This window comes from Pan paniscus, chromosome 6, assembly GCF_029289425.2.
Source record: "Pan paniscus chromosome 6, NHGRI_mPanPan1-v2.0_pri, whole genome shotgun sequence".
NCBI classification, from domain to species: domain Eukaryota; kingdom Metazoa; phylum Chordata; class Mammalia; order Primates; family Hominidae; genus Pan; species Pan paniscus.
This window is the reverse complement of record NC_073255.2, coordinates 163,464,303-163,484,810: the sequence shown is the minus strand read 5'-3', so window position 1 is coordinate 163,484,810 and position 20,508 is coordinate 163,464,303. Positions and strand designations below refer to the sequence as shown.

At 38.4% G+C, this 20,508-nt stretch overlaps 1 protein-coding gene across 3 annotated transcripts in view; it reads left to right on the top strand.

Annotated features, from left to right (window-relative positions):
- GRM8 (glutamate metabotropic receptor 8) overlaps positions 1-20,508 on the top strand; it is an 818,692-nt gene that overhangs the window by 626,323 nt on the left and 171,861 nt on the right. For all 3 annotated transcript variants that reach the window (XM_057302755.1, XM_055115364.1, XM_057302756.1), the window contains exon 8: positions 19,394-19,530. In XM_057302755.1, the coding sequence (XP_057158738.1) occupies positions 19,394-19,530 (137 nt within the window). The remainder of the gene's footprint in view (positions 1-19,393; positions 19,531-20,508) is intronic.

Here is a 20,508-nt window from a genome sequence, read left to right as displayed (position 1 = left end):
ATTGATCCAGGCAAAGTGACTTTCATTTATTTAGTTAGTTATTTAAAAATGTAATATGCATCTATGAAAACACTCTTATGTCCCCAAAAGCTAGTATTTTGACAAAAAGCTATATTTAAACATGTATTTAAATTACCAACCCATTCTCATTCCTCCTGAATAACCAACAACACTCCTTTGCCTTTTAAAATACATTTGTCTTGCATCTTTCTCAAAATGAGTGAAAAAATTTTAAGTAATTGTTACACCTTTATAAAATGTATTTTGTATACTTACTTTTTTCATTTAATATATTGCTGAGATTTATCTATATTTGTGGCCATCTCTGTAGTTCATCCATTTTGACTGCAGTATAATATTCCATTGTATGAATTTACCATATACTATGATTGACTTGTTCACTATCCTGTGGGCATTTAGGGCAATTCCAGTTGAGCTATACAAAACTTTCAAGAAAGATATTATTACAAGTTTACTCAAACATTTGCAGGCAATAGGAAAAGAGGGACTAGGCTGGGCACAGTGGCTCACGCCTGTAATCCTAGCACTTTGGGAGGCTGAGGTAGTTGGTTCACGAGATCAGGAGATCGAGACCATCCTGGCAACACAGTGAAACCCTGTCTCTACTAAAAATACAAAAATTAGCTGGGCATGGTGGCATGCGCCTGTAATCCCAGCTACTCAGGAGGCTGAGGCAGGAGAATCTCTTGAACTACCTGGGAGGTGGAGGTCGCAGTGAGCTGAGATCACGCCACTGCACTCCAGCCTGGGCGACAGAGCGAGGCTGTGTCTCGAACAACAACAACAAAAAGAAACAGAGGGACTACTTTCCCATTTATTCTTTGAGGTCAGTATAACCTGATACCCAAACAAGAAGAACATTATAAGAAACAAAAATTACAGATCCTTCTCACTCATAAGTATGAATGTAAACATTCTAAACAAAACATTAGCAGATCGAATCCAATAGTGAATAAAAATACAAATTATTGAAATCAAGTTGTGTTCACTCCATGTTTCCATAATGCAACATTTAGAAATATAGAAATATAATTCATTATGATAACAGATTAAAGGAAAAAAGATTGCTAGCATTTAAAATATATTCATAATAAAAATATTAGTTCATTTAGAATATGAGGGACTTTCTTAAACTGAAGAAAAGTGCACATAAAAGGCCTAAATGAATATGATACTAACTGAGGAATATGGGAGGCATTCTTTTAAAGTAAAAAAAAAATGCAAAGGTGTTCACTATTGCCACTTCTTATTAGCATTGTACTGAAGGTCCTAGATAGTACAATAAGAAAAGAAGAAAAAAATATTTAAGCTACAAGAACTGTTAAGGGAGACATAAAAATATAAATATTTGCAGAAAACTTGATGCTTTCCATAGAAATAAAAAATCTAGAGATCAATTATTAGGTATAATAAAAGAATTTGCAATGGTTTCTGAAACATGAAACTACTGACATTTTGGATAATTTACTGCTGTAGGACACTGTCCTGTGCCTTGTGGGATGTTTAGTAGCATCTTTGACCTCTTCCACTAGTTGCCAATAACATCACCTTCCCAGTTGGGATTATCAAAAATATCTCCAGACATTGTGCCAAATATCCTCTGAGGGACAAAATCACCTCAACCACTGAGCTAGCTATAAGACTGATACAGAAAAAGTTAGCTGCATTTTGTATACTAGCAGCAAAGTAATAGGCAATGTAGTTTAAGAAACATTAACAATAGTATCAGATAATATTATCTAGGAATAAATGTACAAAAATGGTTAGGTGCTATGAAAAGAAAATTATATAACTGTTTTAAGACTTATAAAAGAAGGTCTAAATAATGGAAGCAAGCAATACACATGGTTAGGAAGACAATATAAAGATATTATATCTTTCCCAATTGATTTACAGATTTTATAAATTCTCCAGTGATAATCCACACAGTGTTGTTCATGGACATTATTAAGACGGTTCTACATTTTAAAAATATTTTAATTGAGACAAGGTCTCACTTTGTTGCCCAGGCTGGTTTCAAACTCCTGGGGTCAAGCAATCCTCCTGCCTGAGCCTCCCCAAATGCTAGGATTACAGGCATGAGCCAACATGCCAGCCAGATTGTTCTACATTTTATATGGAGAAGTATAAAGCAAAGAGAAGGTAGAACACTTCTAAGAAAGAAAAATAGGAAACTTGTCATACTGCTTTGTCTTATTATAAAACTTTAGTAATTTATATTGACCATTGGTATTGTGTCAAGGATGGACAAATGGTGAATGCAATAGGATAGGCCAGAACAAGATCCATTTACAGATCTTAGATATAAAATGGAAGCATTGCTCCAGCCAGTAGGAAATAGGGTATTATTCAACAAAAAGAACTGAAAAAATGGCTACCAATATAGAAAAAAAGTGAAATTGTATTTCTACCTCATATCCCTTACCTACTATGGTAGGGATGTCAACTACAGGTATATTAAATGAAAATATCAACAGCATAATTTAAAAACTCTTAGTAAAAAATGTAAACTAATAACTTTTAGACTTGGGGGTACAAAAGAGATTCTTATACAAGCCATGAGAGCATCATTATAAAGACTGATAAATGTGACTCTTGTAAATCCAGATGGAAAGAGAATCTTTCTTTTTCCACCAACACAATGGACTAGTTGATGAAAGACCTTTTCCTAGTACAGCAAATTTGAAAAGGTTGGACCATATGTACACACACACACACACACACACATAGACTTCTCTCATATATGTAATCATCACTATTAGAGATACAATGATTAATAAAGCAAAGTCCTTTTTATAATGGAAGTCATATATACACATTTTTATATGTAAAGTATTTAATGTACCCCAGAAAAAATAATAAGGGGCTTCAAGTACATAAGATGAAAAGAGGATTTCTGTTACAGAATGAAAATATATTAGATTCAGGGTATTGTAATGTATTTTGGTTTGTTCTCACATTCATTTTAAGATATATTACCTAATCTTGCCTAATTATTATATGTTCTTTTTTATTTCTTTCCTTTAGCCAAACATTTGATATTTTAATAGTCTCTGTGGTTACTTTTCTTACAAGAGATTTTATTTAAACCTCCTAATTCATCTGCTTCCCTGAGATGCATATCACGGAATAATGGGTCTTTTCCCATTTTAAAAGTTGAATCAGCTTATTTGAGTACTATAAATGCAATTATAGGGTCTATTTCTGTTTCTCAAATAGTGCTATTCATTAATGACAATGACACTTTGCAATCTTAAAGCACCTTTTATCCAAGTATCATGAAGACATTTCCACAGGAGAAATTACTATTGTTATCTCAGTTTTTTGATAGATCAAGAAGAAGAGTTGGTTCAGAGAATTAGAAATGCTATTCAACTACATTTCTTGTCGTGTCTTTTTTTTTTAACACACCAAAACAGTTAAAGCCATTTTCAACCTAAAATTGGGCACACATTTTTAATACTTCTATATTTGGTTTTTATGGAAACAAATTGTGTATTTTAGCCAAGGTAAATAAACGTGGATACTTATCCAGTGCAATTCTGAAGAATGACTACACTTTCTCAAGTCCACCTTATATTACATATATCCACATTGAAGTAATGAGCATTAACTCTGAAGGAGAATCTGAAACAAGTTATTAATCCATGCCAGTGTCTGATACTCACTCTACACTATTCTTGAAGCTTTATAATGTGACATGAAGTGAAACATTTATTTCCAGACTTAATATGATTTCACTTATTCATTTAATAACTATTCATTGAGAACTCACTAGATACTTGGATGTTATGGGTGTCTGCTGGAAGAAATAGACTGACAACCTGTAATGACTCAAACAGAATAGAAGTTTGTTTTATACTCACACAATTATGCTAAAGGTATGGTGGATTAACAGGTTAGTAGCACGGATATTCATGCACTCACGCTGGAATCCAGCCTAATGTAAGTTCTGTCATTTTTAACATGCAGATGCTCAAAGTGTCCAGCATAACATTTTCATTCTAGCCAGCTAGGAAGAGAAAAGACCATAGAAGACCACTTAGGGGGTTTTAATGCCCTCCTATGTAGTGCATATCACGTGTGCTCACAATTGATTGTCTGGAACTAATAATTTGGCCATGCCTAAGTGCAAGGAAGACTGGAAAAGGGTAGCCTAGCTATGTGCCCAGGAAAAAGATAATATTTATTTGGATCCTCATCCAATAGTCTGAGCTATATATATGGTGGAGAATGTGATAGAAATGTTTTCCACAATCACAGGCATATCATCCAGCGATTTATATTGATCAGTTAAATAAACCAAATATTTTTAGAAATTTAAAAGTACTATGAAGGCAATAATGTGTGTAATAGTGAATGACAGGTATAGAAATCAGGCTAAATTAGATATGGTGATCCGGCAAGCCTCTCTTGATGTTTTGGGTGGGATATGAGTAATGAAAGAAGCCAGTCAGAAGATCAAGTCGGGAAGAACACTGGAAAGAGAAAACAGAAAATCCCCGAGAGAGAGCAACCTTCATGTGCTTGCAAGCAGAAAGAAGACCAGGTTGGAAGGAGTACAGAAAATGAGCAAGATCAGATAAATAAGAGACTTAAAGGCCATAATAAGCCTTTGAGTTTTATTCTAAGTGAAATGGGAAGCCATTGAAGGATATCAAGAAGAGGGATATTATTTGATTTGTGTTTCACTGTCATTCTGACTGCAGGGTAGAGAGTGGATTGTTGTTGTTCAATGTGAATGCAGGATACCTGCTAAGAGTTCAGGGAGAGGTTATAGTAGCCAAGACAAGGTTAATGCAAGAGGGGGTAAAAAGAATGGGCAAATTCTAGATACGTTCTGAAGATAGAACCTGTCCATGCATTAGATGTAAGCTTTTTTGAGCAGGGGGTAGGGACAGGTTCTCTCTCTGTCACCCAGGCTGGAGTGCAGTGGTGCTATCACAGCTCACTGCAGCTTCCACCTCCTGGGCTCAAGCCATCTTCCCAACTCAGCCTCTTAAGTGGCTGGGATTACAGGTGTATGCCACCATGCCTGGCCTAGATATGGGTCTTGTTTATTTTTACCTCTGGAGAAGTTTAGATTTTATTTTAGGATCTGGTCTCCAGATCTGGCATCCACTGAGCCACACGTCAGCCTTTGGTTGGTCCACATACATTTAGGGAAGAAATGATTGAAGGGGGGTTCAGTCCAGTTGAAGAGGAGGCCAGATGAGAAAGGCTCAGCAATGGGCCTTCATCCCCAGTGAATGGAGTGTTGGAGCGAGGGAGCAGTGGCTGCTGAAATTATCTGCCTTTTAGACCTGTGTTGTTTTAATCTGGTCAGCACTAACCATGTGGGTGTTGAGCAGTTGAAACAGGGCTAATCTGAATTGTGATAAGCCGTAGTATAAAGTATACATAAGATTTTGAAGACTTAGGAAATAAGTGCATAAAGTACCTCAATATTTGTATATTGATTATATTTTGATGTGATATTTTTCACATGTTAGTTTACATAAAGTATATTAAAATTAATGTCACCATTAAAAAAATTTAGACTTTTTAAGAAAATAATTTACATTTACAAAAAATCTGAACATAGAGCACAATTTCTATATTACACCCCTCCACACACATAGTTCTCCCAACCATTATCATCTTGTATGAATGTGGTACATGTATGAAAGCTAATGGATCAGTATGATACATTATTATTAACAGAAGTCCTTAGTTTACATTAAGATTTAGTCCTGTGTGTTGCTATAGATGTGGGTATTAAATTAGGTTTTGAATTGATTGAATGGATGGACAGTAAGCTGCTTACTAAGTGGAGATGACTGTCTGAAGAACATGTTTGGAAATATGTAAGAATCAAGCATTGTGTCTGAGATAATTATCAAACAATAATGTGGAGATACAGATAATAGGAAAAGTCTGCATTCAGGGCTAGACATATAAATTTGAGACTCATCAGTGGAGGAATGAGGTTAAATTTTAACTTAAAATGTGTCAAAGAGTAAAAGAGAAATAAGAAAGTGGAGAAAATGAACACAATTTTACCATGAAGGAGAGTGAAAAATGAAGCAGTAGCTGAATGAGTCTGTGGGGATAGAGTAACGGATTTTAGTTGCTTTCTTCTTGAGAGCTATTAGAACTGATTTGTAAAATTGATGGGGATACTTCTGCCAAAAGTCTAAATTTGTTTATGTAAAAGAAAGAAAAGATAACTGAACTGAAAGTGCATGGAAGGTGAGAGTGATGGGGCCCCAGCACCAAGGGAGGACATGCCTTTGATTGGACCTGGGATATGTGTTGCATCAGGAGGGATGGGAGAATATGAGTGTGGATGCAGGTAGGCGGTAGATTGTGTGGTGGAATGATGAGGAAGTTTTTGTATTGCTGTCTTTTCTCTGTGGAAACGTATGAAGCAAGCCGGAATGACAGGGGAAGGAAGGTGTTAGATATGTGAGGGATGAGAATAAGTCATGAAACAGTCAAATATTACCTAGAAGCGAGGGGGAAATGGGCCAACTGGGAAAGTGTGATAGGATTGCAGAGCAATGCTGATTGTCCATGTGAAATCTGAGGGTATGAATTTAAAGTAAGACCAGACAGCAGGGACAAGGTAAAGGAAGTGAGGCACCTAGCATGCAAAATTCAGGGAGATAGATTCCCTCTCGGAGTCATGCCCTGGGCATCTCATTTGCCTCAGCCTAGTCCTGGTCTTGTCAGACAACAAAATTTTATCATTTTATTAAACAATGTTCAGCTTCTTGGGTGCAGGCAAAGAAGATGTACAGTTGAATTTAATCATGACTGTGATTTTGATAGAGCAATTCATTGGACAGAGAGAAGCGCAAGAGAATAGAGGGTATTCCCTAGAAAGATCATAGAACATGTCTAGGAATAGGAGAGAAGAGTCACTATCATGGGAGCGAAGCAGTGTGGCAAAACGGGGTGATTAATGAATTGGTAAGTGTAGGAAATCATAGAATTGTTGCAGTGAGGATGGAAGGTGGTGTCCAAAGAGGAAACTTTTGGAGTTGATATGGTTACTAGACAAGACAACTTCCAGAGAGTGACTATGACAGTATGTGTCAAGATGCGTGAATGATTTTTTTTTTTTTAAATGGTGATTGGGGCCAGGCATGATGTCTCACACCTGTAATCCCAGCACTTTGGGAGGCAGAGGTGGGTGGATTACCTGATGTCAGGAGTTAAAGACCAGCCTTGCCAACATGGTGAAACCCTGTCTCTACTAAAACTACAAAAATTGGCCAGGCATGGTGGCACATGCCTGTAATCCCAGCTACTCAGGAAGCTGAGACAGGAGAATCACTTGAACCTGGGAGGCGGAGGTTGCAGTGAGCCGAGATGGAGCCACTGCACTCCAGCCTGGAGGACAGAGACAAGACTTCATCTCAAATCAAACAAACAAACAAACAAACAAACAAAAAAGGTAATTGGAAATAAGTAAGTCTAACTCTGCAGCCAGGATGTTGAGTGATGAATAAATTATACTACCACCAAAGAGATAACAGAAATGTTGTTGGAGGAGAATACAGTAAGTCACATGCTAAAGGCTTCAGAGAACTGGGGTGAGTAATTGATACATGTAAGAGTAATCAAGTTCCTAAATAATAAAACTATATGATTTTAATTCAAATATGTGAATCTATTTAAGTGTAATAAATACTTAGTAAAGTAAATTGGATAAGGAAAGAGAGCATGAATAATTGAGACACTGTTGAAAATTGCTACTTCCTATGGCATTTTGGTCAATGACAAATCTCACATATTTATTCTTTAAGGGTGCTAAAAATTACTAAATTAACCCATTTCATTTCTAGCTTTCTTATTTTTTTCCTGCTTTTCCAATAGTTTAGGCAGTGATGAGCAGGAAAATAAGATTTTGGTAGCATGAGGGGAGCAGAGAAGTAATAAACTTGACAAAAAACTGAGAGGATTGCACTTATAAAGAGATTTATAATTTTTGCACATAAAGGTGAATGCATTATTTTTACATTGTGTTTTGCATGGTGTAAACAAGAAAATGTATACTAAGGGGGCATAAGTGCAGCCAACGGAATGGAAGATGATGAGTGTTTGCGTTCATTGCACATCTATTGTGTACCAGTCATATACACTGTCATCTCATGCAACACTTGTAACAGTTTAGGAAGGTTGGGGTTATTACGCCTGCTTGGCAGATGAGAAAACAGGCTTAAGGAGGGTAACTTACTCAGATCACACTGATAATTGGTAGAGCCAGAAAGCAGACTCTAGTCCCTGCATCCCAAGCCCATATTCTTCCCCTGCGCAATATTCAAAAGAGCCAACATTTGCAAAAAAAATCTTCATTGAATATATCATTTTCCCTACAAAACCATGTTGGAGTGCTTGAGATGCCTACGAATAAAAATATATTTTTTCACACATTTCTTATTGAACAGAAAATATTCAAGGAGATGTGTGACATCTAAGGGTAGCACCTGATGAGTAAACATTACCTCACAACTCCATGTTGTTTGTTTCCATTTCTGCACTAGCACATGTGGATGAAAAAGTTTGTTTTAAGACAGCATCTCGCTCTGTCACCTGGAGTTGGAGTGCAGTAGCGCAATTCTAGTTCACTGTAACCTCAAGCTCCTGGTCTCAAGCGATCTTTCTACCCCAGGCTCCTGAGTAATGAGGAGTACAGGTGCATGCCACCATGCCTGGCTAATTTATCTTTTGGTAGAGATGGGGGTCTCACTGTGTTGCCCAGGCTGGTCTTGAACTCCTGGCCTGAAGAGATCCTCCTACCTCAGACTCCCAAAGTGCTGGGATTACAAGTATGAGCCACTGCACCCAGCGTGAAAACCATTTTAAAAAATTAATCCACTTTTGGCTGGGCACATTTATTCATGCCTGTAATTCCGGCATTTTGGGAGGCCAAGGAGGGAGGATTGCCTGACCCCAGGAGTTCAAGACCAGCCTGGGCAGCATGCAAAACCCTATGTCTACCAAAAATTACAAAAATTAGCTGGGCATGGTGGCACAGGCTTGTGATCCCAGCTACTCAGGAGGCCAAGGTTGGAGGATCCCTCGATCCTAGGAGGCAGATGTTGCAGTGAGCCAAGATGACACCACTGAGTTCCAGCCTGAGTGACACAGGGAGACCCTTTCCACCACCCTCCTCAAAAACAAAATTAATACACATCAAAATTTATGAAATACCTAACGTATAGGATGGAGAGAAATAAAACAGGAAAATGTAAGCGTAATTTATCATGTAAAATATGTGTGAATATTGCTTAATCAAATATATTTGTTATATTTCTTTTTTTAATGTAAATAGCATTTCTTTTTTTTCCTTTTTTCTTATTATACTTTAAGTTCTAGGGTACATGTGCACAACGTGCAGGTTTGTTACATATGTATACATGTGCCATGTTGGTGTGCTGCACCCATTAACTTGTCATTTACATTAGGTATATCTCCTAATGCTTTCCCTCCCCACTTCCCTCACCCCACAACAGGCCCCAGTGTGTGATGTTCCCCTTCCTGTGTCCATGTGTTCTCACTGTTCAATTCCCACCTGTGAGTGAGAACATGTGGTGTTTGGTTTTTTGTTCTTGTGATAGTTTGCTGAGAACGATGATTTCCAGCTTCATCCATGTCCCTACAAAGGACATGAACTCATCCTTTTTTATGACTGCATAGTACTTCATGGTGTATATGTGCCACATTTTCTTAATCCAGTCTATCATTGATGGACATTTGGGTTAGTTCCAAGTCTTTGCTACTGTGAATAGTGCCGCAATAAACATACGTGTGCATGTGCCTTTACAGCAGCATAATTTATAATCCTTTGGGTATATACCCAGTAATGGGATGGCTGGGTCAAATGGTATTTCTAGTTCTAGATCCTTGAGGAATCACCACACTGTCTTCCACAATGGTTGAACTAGTTTACAGTCCCAACAACAGTGTAAAAGTGTTCCTGTTTCTCCACATCCTCTCCATCACCTGTTGTTTCCTGACTTTTAAATGATTGCCATTCTAACTGGTGTGAGATGGTATCTCATTGTGGTTTTGATTTGCATTTCTCTGATGACCAGTGATGATGAGCATTTTTTCATGTGTCTGTTGGCTGCATAAATGTCTTCTTTTGAGAAGTGTCTGTTCATATCCTTTGTGCACTTGTTGATGGGGTTGTTTTTTTCTTGTAAATTTGTTGGAGTTCTTTGTAGATTTTGGATATTAGCCCTTTGTCAGATGAGTAGATGGTAAAAATTTTCTCCCATTTTGTAGGTTGCCTGTTCACTCTGATGGTAGTTTCTTTTGCTGTGCAGAAGCTCTTTAGTTTAATTAGATCCCATTTGTCAATTTTGGCTTTTGTTGCCATTGCTTTTGGTGTTTTAGACATGAAGTCCTTGCCCATGCCTATGTCGTGAATGGTATTGCCCAGGTTTTCTTCTAGGGTTTTTATGGTTTTAGGCCTAACATTTAAGTCTTTAATCCATCTTGAATTAATTTTTGTATAAGGTGTAAGGAAGGGATCCAGTTTCAGCTTTCTACATATGGCTAGCCAGTTTTCCCAGCACCATTTATTAAATAGGGAATCCTTTCCCCAGTTCTTGTTTTTGTCAGGTTTGTCAAAGATCAGATGGTTGTAGATGTGTGGTTATTATTTCTGAGGGCTCTGTTCTGTTCCATTGGTCTATATCTCTGTTTTTGTACCAGTACCATGCTGTTTTGGTTACTATAGCCTTGTAGTATAATTTGAAGTCAGGTAGCGTGATGCCTCCAGCTTTGTTCTTTTGGCTTAGGATTGTCTTGGCAATGAGGGCTCTATTTTTGGTTCCATATGAACCTTAAAGTAGTTTTTTCCAATTCTGTGAAGAAAGTCATTGGTAGCTTGATGGTGATGTCATTGAATCTATAAATTACCTTGGGCAGTATGGCCATTTTCATGATATTTTCTACCCATCCATGAGGATGGAATGTTCTTCCATTTGTTTGTATCCTCTTTTATTTTGTTGAGCAGTGGTTTGTAGTTCTCCTTGAAGAGTTCCTTCACATCCCTTGTAAGTTGGATTCCTAGGTACTTTATTCTCTTTGAAGCAATTGTAAATGGGAGTTCACTCATGATTTGGCTCTCTGTTTGTCTGTTATTGGTGTATAAGAATGCTTGTGATTTTTGCACATTGATTTTGTAACCTGAGACTTTGCTGAAGTTGCTTATCAGCTTAAGGAGATTTTGGGCTGAGACAATGGGGTTTTCTAAATATACAATCATGTCATCTGCAAACAGGGACAATTTGACTTCCTCTTTTCCTAATTGAATACCCTTTATTTCTTTCTCTTGCCTGATTGCCCTGGCCAGAACTTCCAACACTATGTTGAATAGGAGTGGTGAGAGAGGGCATCCCTGTCTTGTGCCAGTTTTCAAAGGGAATGCTTCCAGTTTTTGCCCATTCAGTATGATATTGGCTGTGGCTTTGTCATAAATAGCTCTTATTATTTTGAGATACATCCCATCAATACCTAATTTACTGAGAGTTTTTAGCATGAAAGGCAGATGAATTTTGTCAAAGGCCTTTTCTTCATCTATTGAGATAATCATGTGGCCTTTGTCTTTGGTTCTGTTTATATGCTGGATTACGTTTAGTGATTTTCGTATGTTGAACCAGCCTTGCATCCCTGGGATGAAGCCAACTTGATCATGGTGGATAAGCTTTTTGATGTGCTTCTGGATTTGGTTTGCCAGTATTTTATTGAGAATTTTCACAGTGATGTTCATCAGGGATATTGGTCTAAAATTGTCTTTTTTGGTTGTGTCTCTGCCAGGCTTTGGTATCAGGATAATGCTTGCCTCATAAAATGAGTTAGGGAGGATTCCCTCTTTTTCTATTGATTGGAATAGTTTCAGAAGGAATGGTACCAGCTCCTCATTGTACCTCTGGTAGAATTTGGCTCTGAATCCATCTGGTCCTGGACTTTTTTTGGTTGGTAGGCTATTAATTATTGCCTTAATTTCAGAGCCTGTTATTGGTCTGTTCAGGGATTCAAGTTCTTCCTGGTTTAGTCTTGGGAGGGTGTATGTGTCGAGGAATTTTTCCATTTCTTCTAGATTTTCTAGTTTATTTCCGTAGAGGTGTTTTTAGTATTCACTGATGGTAGTTTGTATTTCTGTGGGATTGGTGGTGATATCCCCTTTATCATTTTTTATTGCATTTATTTGATTTTTCTCTCTTTTCTTCTTTATTAGTCTTGCTAGCAGTCCTAAATTTTGTTGATCTTTTCAAAAAACCAGCTCCTGGATTCATTGATTTTTTGAAGAGTTTTTTTGTGTCTCTATCTCATTCAGTTCTGCTCTGATCTTAGTTATTTCTTGCCTTCTGCTAGCTTTTGAATGTGTTTGCTCTTGCTTCTCTAGTTCTTTTAATTGTGATGTTAGGGTGTCGATTTTAGATCTGTCCTGCTTTCTCTTGTGGGCATTTAGTGCTATAAATTTCCCTCTACACATTGCTTTAAATGTGTCCCAGAGATTCTGGTATGTTGTGTCTTCGTTCTCATTGGTTTCAAAGAATGTCTTTATTTCTGACTTCATTTCGTTATGTACCCAGTAGTCATTCAGGAGCAGGTTGTTCAGTTTCCATGTAGTTGAGCAGTTTTGAGTGAGATTCTTAATCCTGAGTTGTAGTTTGATTGCACTGTGGTCTGAGAGATAGTTTGTTATAATTTCTGTTCTTTTACATTTGCTGAGGAGTGCTTTACTTCCAACTATGTGGTCAATTTTGGAATAAGTGTGATGTGGTGCTGAGAAGAATGTATATTCTGTTGATTTGGGGTGGAGAGTTCTGTAGATGTCTATTAGGTCCACTTTGTGCAGAGCCGAGTTCAATTCCTGGATATCCTTGTTAACTTTCTATCTCGTTGATCTGTCTAATGTTGACAGCGGGGTGTTAAAGTTTCCCATTATTGTTGTGTGGGAGTCTAAGTCTCTTTGTAGGTCTCTAAGTACTTGCTTTATGAATCTGGGTGCTCCTGTATTGGGTGCATATATATTTAAGATAGTTAGCTCTTCTTGTTGAATTGATCCCTTTACCATTATGTAATGGCCTTCTTTGTCTCTTTTGATCTTTGTTGGTTTAAAGTCTGTTTTATCAGAGACTAGGATTGCAACCCCTGCCTTTTTTTGTTTTCCATTTGCTTGGTAGGTCTTCCTCCATCCCTTTATTTTGAACCTATGTGTGTCTCTGCACGTGAGATGGGTCTCCTGAATACAGCACTCTGATCAGTCTTGACTCTTTATCCAATTTGCCAGTCCATGTCTTTCAATTGGAGCATTTAGCCCATTTATATTTAAGGTTAATATTGTTATGTGTGAATTTGATCCTGTCATTATGATGTTAGCTGGTTATTTTGCTCAATAGTTGATGCAGTTTCTTCCTAGCCTTGATGGTCTTTACAATTTGGCATGTTTTTGCAGTGGCTGGTACCGGTTGCTCCTTTCCATGTTTAGTGCTTCCTTCAGGAGCTCTTTTAGGGCAGGCCTGGTGGTGACAAAATCTCTCAGCATTTGCTCTAAAGGATTTTATTTCTCCTTCCCTTATGAAGCTTAGTTTGGCTGGATATGAAATTCTGGGTTGAAAATTCTTTTCTTTAAGAATGTTGAATATTGGCCCCCACTCTCTTCTGGCTTGTAGAGTTTCTGCCGAGAGAGCCGCTATTAGTCTAATTGGTTTCCCTTTGTGGGTAACCCTACATTTCTCTCTGGCTGCCCTTAACATTTTTTCCCTCATTTCAACTTTGGTGAATCTGACAATTATGTGTCTTGGAGTTGCTCTTCTCGAGGAGTATCTTTGTGGTGTTCTCTGTATTTCCTGAATTTGAATGTTGTCCTGCCTTGCTAGGTTGGGGAAGTTCTCCTGGACAATATCCTGCAGAGTGTTTTCCAACTTGGTTCCATTCTCCCTGTCACTTTCAGGTACACCAATCAGACGTAGATTTGGTCTTTTCACATAGTCCCGTATTTCTTGGAGGCTTTGTTCGTTCCTTTTTACTCTTTTTTCTCTAAAGTTCTGTTCTCACTTCACTGCATTCATTTGATCTTCAATCACTGATACCCTTTCTTCCAGTTGATCAAATCGGCTACTGAAGCTTGTGCATTCATCACATATTTCTTGTGCCATAGTTTTCAGCTCCATCAGGTCATTTAAGGACTTCTCTACACTGGTTATTCTAGTTAGCCATTCGTCTAATCTTTTTTCAAGGTTTTTAACTTCTTTGCATTGGGTTCGAACTTCCTCCTTTAGCTCGGAGAAGTTTGATCATCTGAAGCCTTCTCTCAGCTTGTCAAAGTCATTCTCCATCCAGCTTTGTTCCATGCTGGTGAGGAGCTGCGTTCCTTTGGAGGGGGAGAGGTGCACTGATTTTTAGAATTTTCAGCTTTTCTGCTCTGTTTTTTCCCCATCTTTGTGGTTTTTATCTGCCTTTGGTCTTTGATGATGGTGATGTACAGATGTGGTTTTGGTGTGGATGTCCTTTCTGTCTGTTAGTTTCCTTCTAACAGTCAGGACCCTCAGCTGCAGGTCTGTTGGAGTTTGCTGGAGGTCCACCCCAGACCCTGTTTGCCTGGGTATCAGCAGTGGAGGCTGCAGAATAGTGAATATTGCTGAACAGCAAACGATGCTGCCTGACCGTTCCTCTGGAAGTTTCGTCTCAGAGGGGTATCCGGCCGTGTGAGGTGTTAGTCTGCCCCTACTGGGGGGTGCCTCCCAGTTAGGCTACTTGGAGGTCAGGGACCTACTTGAGGAGGCAGTCTGTCCGTTCTCAGATCTCAAACTCCGTGCTGGGAGAACCACTACTCTCTTCAAAGCTGTCAGACAGGGACATTTAAGTCTGCAGAGGTCTGCTGCCTTTTGTTTGGCTATGCCCTGCCCCCAGAGGTGGAGTCTACAGAGGCAGGCAGGCCTCCTTGAGCTGCAGTGGGCTCCACCCAGTTTGAGGGAATCCGGGCTGCTTTGTTTACCTACTCAAGCCTCAGCAATGGCAGGTGCCCCTCCCCCAGCCTCGCTGCTGCCTTGCAGTTGGATCTCAGTCTGCTGTGCTAGCAATGAGTGAGGCTCCGTGGGCATGGGACCCTCCGAGCCATGTGTGGGATATAATCTCCTGGTGTGCCGTTTGCTAAGAACGTTGGAAAAGCACAGTATTAGGGTGGGAGTGACCTGATTTTCCAGGTGCTGTCTGTCACCCATTCCCTTGGCTAGGAAAGGGAATTCCCTGACCCCTTGCACTTTCCGGGTGAGGCGATGCCTCGCCCTGCTTTGGCTCACACTCGGTGGGCTGCACCCACTGTCCTGCCCACACTGTCTGACAAGCCCCAGTGAGATGAACCTGGTACCTCAGTTGGAAATGCAGAAATCACCTGTCTTCTGCGTCGCTCACACTGGGAGCTGTAGACTGGAGCTGTTCTTATTTGGCCATCTTGGAACCCCCCTCTGTCAAAGTTATATTTCTTACCTGTGTTGTTATTAAACCTTGATAAATTAATGACTATATTAAAAGACATTTGTCATTTGAAATTTTTTTGTGGACAAAAAAAAAATTCACCACTTAATTCTGTTTCTCAGAGTGGCCAGTTTCAGTACAAACAATGATATTTTTAAAAGATGGCAAACTTGTAGGAATTATTAAACAGCTAATGAGTTAGTTCCTTATGGCTACTCGACGATGCTCTTTCTACATTGACTAGAGTTCCATGGCAGTCATTTGAAATGAGTCAATATGTAATGGAATCAGTTCTTCCTGAAAAAGGGTTGAAGTAATTCAACTGCAAGCCTAGTTTAAGACTAGAAATGACATTAGGAAAACAAGATGCAAGGGTCATCAGTAATAAAAACCACTTCAGCTACTGGTGATTAACTCAGAGCCCATTCACAGATATGTCAAAATTTCCCCATGGTTTCTAATGTCACATTAGAATAACAAAGTGAGAGGATTTATTTGGTCTCTCCATTTGTGAATATAAAAGATGACAGGAAATATACATGAAGTTCATAATGTCCTGAAGAGGGAAGCATGGATTTGCTTGGGATCATTAGGGGATGCCTCTTTCATGCTTTCCTATAATTTATTGATTACTCGCTCAGTACTGAACACTGTCTTTGCTGCGGTGCTTACAAAGATAATAGATACTTTTGCCTTTCTTAAGAAGACCATAGTTTTGTGAAGATTGCAGAGGATCCACCCAGTGTTAAGCATATAATAGGCTCTAAGAAAGTATCTGTGCAATAAATGTTTGGTCAGGTACAGGATGGATAGTAAGTCTGTGGAATGTTGCGAGTGCTTCGATATTGCATGTTAGGACATAAAGAGGTGGTTGGGCACCTTCCCCAGGGTTGGAGTAAGATTAAGCTTCTGTAAGTGCATGACCCTTGAGCCTCATCTTGAAGGAATTATATAGAGAGGGGTAAGGAGGAAAGAGGATGGGAAATTAGAGAAAATAGCCTGAGCAAAGACAGAATGGTGAGACAGAGCATAATGAATTTAGGGACCGGAATTTTAGGTATAGGTGGCATTGTGTTGAAAGAGAACAGAGATTAGTGAGAGTGACATCAGGAAAACTTATACGCTCACTGAGTTTATATGTTCTCATATAGACAGTGGCTCTCAAACACAGCATTTCCACAAAACAACAAAAGAAATTATAGTTAATACATAATATGACGTACTATGTTTTATATATATTGATTCATTTAATCCTTATATATCCCTCTGAGGTGGGAATTGCTATTAGCCCACTATATAACTGAGAAATGTGAGATATAGGGAAATTAAGAAATGCAGTCAAGACACCACATCAATAAGTGACAGAGGGGCGTTTGAACCCAATGATCTGTCTCCAGAACCCACACTTATAACTGCTTTAGAATATTGCACCTTAATACAATGTCAAATTTAGTGTAACTTGATTTTAATAATGATATTCAAAGTATCTAAGTTGGAAATTATTATATTTTGTGACAATGTGGCTCTCTAATGAGCTCTCTTGAGAGGTGTTCTTGACTTGGATATAGAAACAGCTAACACATTAGGAATTATGTATAACTCAGGGTATATTCATGGTAATGTGTTATACAAATTACATTATTTCATCTTAGGTACTGTTATTGTAAAAAAGATTGGGAACTGCTGTTGTAGAAGATAAGGAGTCATTGAGTCAAGGAGGTGACAACTTGGGAGATTTTAAGTAGAGAAAATTAAGTATCCCTTTATTGAGGAGGGAATATGTAATTAAAATATTTCAAAGTGATATATAAATGTCAGGAATTGATCATGTTAATGTGAAATTCTCAACATACGTGTTTTTCCAGCCAGAAATATCTTCCTCATTTGAATTTCAATAATCTTTTGTCTAGCCATCACTTAGAGAACTTTCAACATCCTTTCTATTACTATGTGTTGGTGCGTACTGAAAGTAAATGTGGAGTGAATAATTTATCCCCATGCACTGTTCTAAGCACTTGGCAAGTGTTGATTATTTAATTCTCACAACAACTCTATGAGAAAAGTATCATTATTACTCCCATTTTACAGGTGAAGAAACTGAGGATTTAAGAGGTTAACCTGCTCGAGGTCACTAGGAGCTGAGAAAGGTTTTGGTCAGGTTTGGCAAATAGGTTCTACTTGAATATATAAGGAGTAGCTAAGATAGTACTGCTTGATTGGAGAGCTCTTATTTTATTCCCTGAGTAATGTACATCTATCGATTTATATATAAAGTCATTTCTCATGTGAATTAATAATAATAGTAATAATAATGTACATATTTACAGCTCTTTTAGGACTTCAAAATTTATTCATATTTATTGTTAAGTCTGTGTGGTAAGTGAAGGAAAAGGGACATACACAAGTTGTGGAAATCAATGGGGAATGGAGTGAGCCTGGACATGGAACTTCCAGTTCCGGGAGCAGAGCTCTTTCTTCCATGCGGTGCCATCTCTTGCAGCCTCAGCAGTTCCTGATGATACCAGATGTCTGTAGTCTCATCAGAGAACTCACACCATGTTTAGATTTTAGGAAGAATCAAGAAAACAGAATATTAGACATCTGTCCATTAATTACTGGAAAAGTATTCACATTGTTGTTATGTGACTCTGATTACATTTATTTACAGGTTACTGTGTTTTTTTGATAAAGTCATCGATTTGTTTGATAAGTTAAATATTTTAGAATTTTGTGATGGCTGATAATTAGGTAAACAACTCTACAGATAGAATAAGAAACTCATTATAAGATGGGAATAGGTACAGCTGACGTATATAACTATTAGTTATGTATACTTTTGGAGAATACAGTATGAGACAGAGATAACAAGAAGGGGAAACTCTCTAGCACAGTTTAGAAATTCAATCCAATATCCTGTGAGAAGAGAGTCAGATAAAAGGCCTGCAGAGGGAAGACAGACACCAAGAAAAGGGATTGGTGTCAGGTGAATTTTTCAAGACAGGAAAGAATAATAATAATAAAAAAATGTAGAGAAGCCTAAAAGCTGTTAGAGAAAAGGAAAGTCTATATAGACAGTGAAGCTAGATGGAACAAGAAGACATTGGGGTGGTGATCCATTTCTACTCTTCCCCTGTAATTATATAAAAGTTAATAAGAGGGAAAGTAAAAGTGAGCAGAAACTATTAAGAGAAAAGATGAAAACTTCCGAGAGGAATGGAGTTTAGAAAAGACTACAGTTCTTGCATCCTGCTGCTCTGCCACTGTTAGACCTGTCACTGTGAAGTGGGAGAACAATCATGATCTGGGCAGAGTTGGGACTTCCCATAGATCACTGCCTCACCCATTGAGAGGTTCCCAACAGTAGACCACGTTGATATACTCTTGGGCAGAAGTAGCAGAGGCACAGGAACGGTGCTCTCTAACTGCTTTAGAGAGTTTGGAAAAAGCGAAACTCAGGATTCTGGCCAGAAAGTTCTACTGCCATATTTTGAATTGCTGTTTGTAGTTCGTATTGTACAATAGCTGTCATGCTTCAAAACATTTACATTTTTCTCTATTAACTATCATACTATGTAGCCAGTATTGAATATTCAGCCTATCAACTTTTATTTATTTAGCTGTTATGTGCATTGCTTAACTTGGATACTCATCATTTACTTTCTAATATGTACAATACTTTCTAATATGTACATACTCGTGTGTGTATGTCTGGGGTTCTTTTTCATGTAAAAGATATTATGCTATCAAGAATGACCTTGTATGGATTGCAATCTTTGTATCACTTACTTCACACAATATATTTTTATCTACCATTCCTTCTAAAAGAAAAATAAACCCAGTGGGCTATCTTACTAAAACTTTATTAACATTGTTTTCTAAATCTTTATAGGCAGTGCTGGCACTCCTGTCACTTTTAATGAAAACGGAGATGCTCCTGGACGTTATGATATCTTCCAGTATCAAATAACCAACAAAAGCACAGAGTACAAAGTCATCGGCCACTGGACCAATCAGCTTCATCTAAAAGCAAGTATCGTTATAAACATGTATTAATGTATATAGCTCTCCAGGAGGGATGCTTTATTTTTAAGTGTATAACTTTTGCTAGAAGAGGTTTTCCCCATAAATAAACTCTTAGAAAATGTATGACTTGATTCTCTCTTCAATTTAAAAATGTTATGGACATTCTTCAGCCTCTTTAGAGAAATCTCCTGATATCTGTAAGAATTTAATGAATGATCTGATTTTTTTTCTGCAATTGACTATACCCTTAGATAAATTTTGCCCTTTTATGAAAGAGTCATTTGTTGTAATCTTTGTACATTTTTTGTATGTCTGTGTGTTGGAGGTGGTGTGGAATCGACTGAATATGCCCTCATTTATGAATTTGGGCTTAAAAAAAGGTCACATCTGGCTAACAAGGTGAAACCCCATCTCTACTAAAAATACAAAAAAAATTAGCCAGGGGTGGTGGTGGGCGCTTGTAGTCCCAGCTATTTGGGAGGCTGAGGCAGGAGAATGGCGTGAACCCGGGAGGCGGAGCTTGCAGTGAGCCGAGATCGCGCCACTGCACTCTAGCCTGGGCGTCAGAGCGAGACTCTGTCTCAAGAAAAAAAAAAAAAGGGGGGCACATCACCTTTGCCACATCACAAGGGGAGACCTTCTGGCTATATCTGGTTGATAGAAGTGAATCATACTCTGTGTTTATATTGCCTCTTTCAGTTGCAACACCAGGGAAGGGTGATGTTCAGATTACTTAACAGCCTTTAGAGCTACCTGATATTTTTGTCTGCCGCAGGCACTCTTCAGGTCCAGTGTCCATTAATTCTGCAGTTTCCACAAGTGGCCATGTGAGGGCGACTTGAAGAGCTCAGCCGGAAGCAAGTTCCCAAGGCCTGGGATTGGTGCCCAAAAGCACCTGGGCATTTGCCTGCCAGGTGCCGCACCATCACCCAGAGTTCTGTTTCTTTCGGCTGGAGTCTGATGGGTACCCAGTGGGGTTAG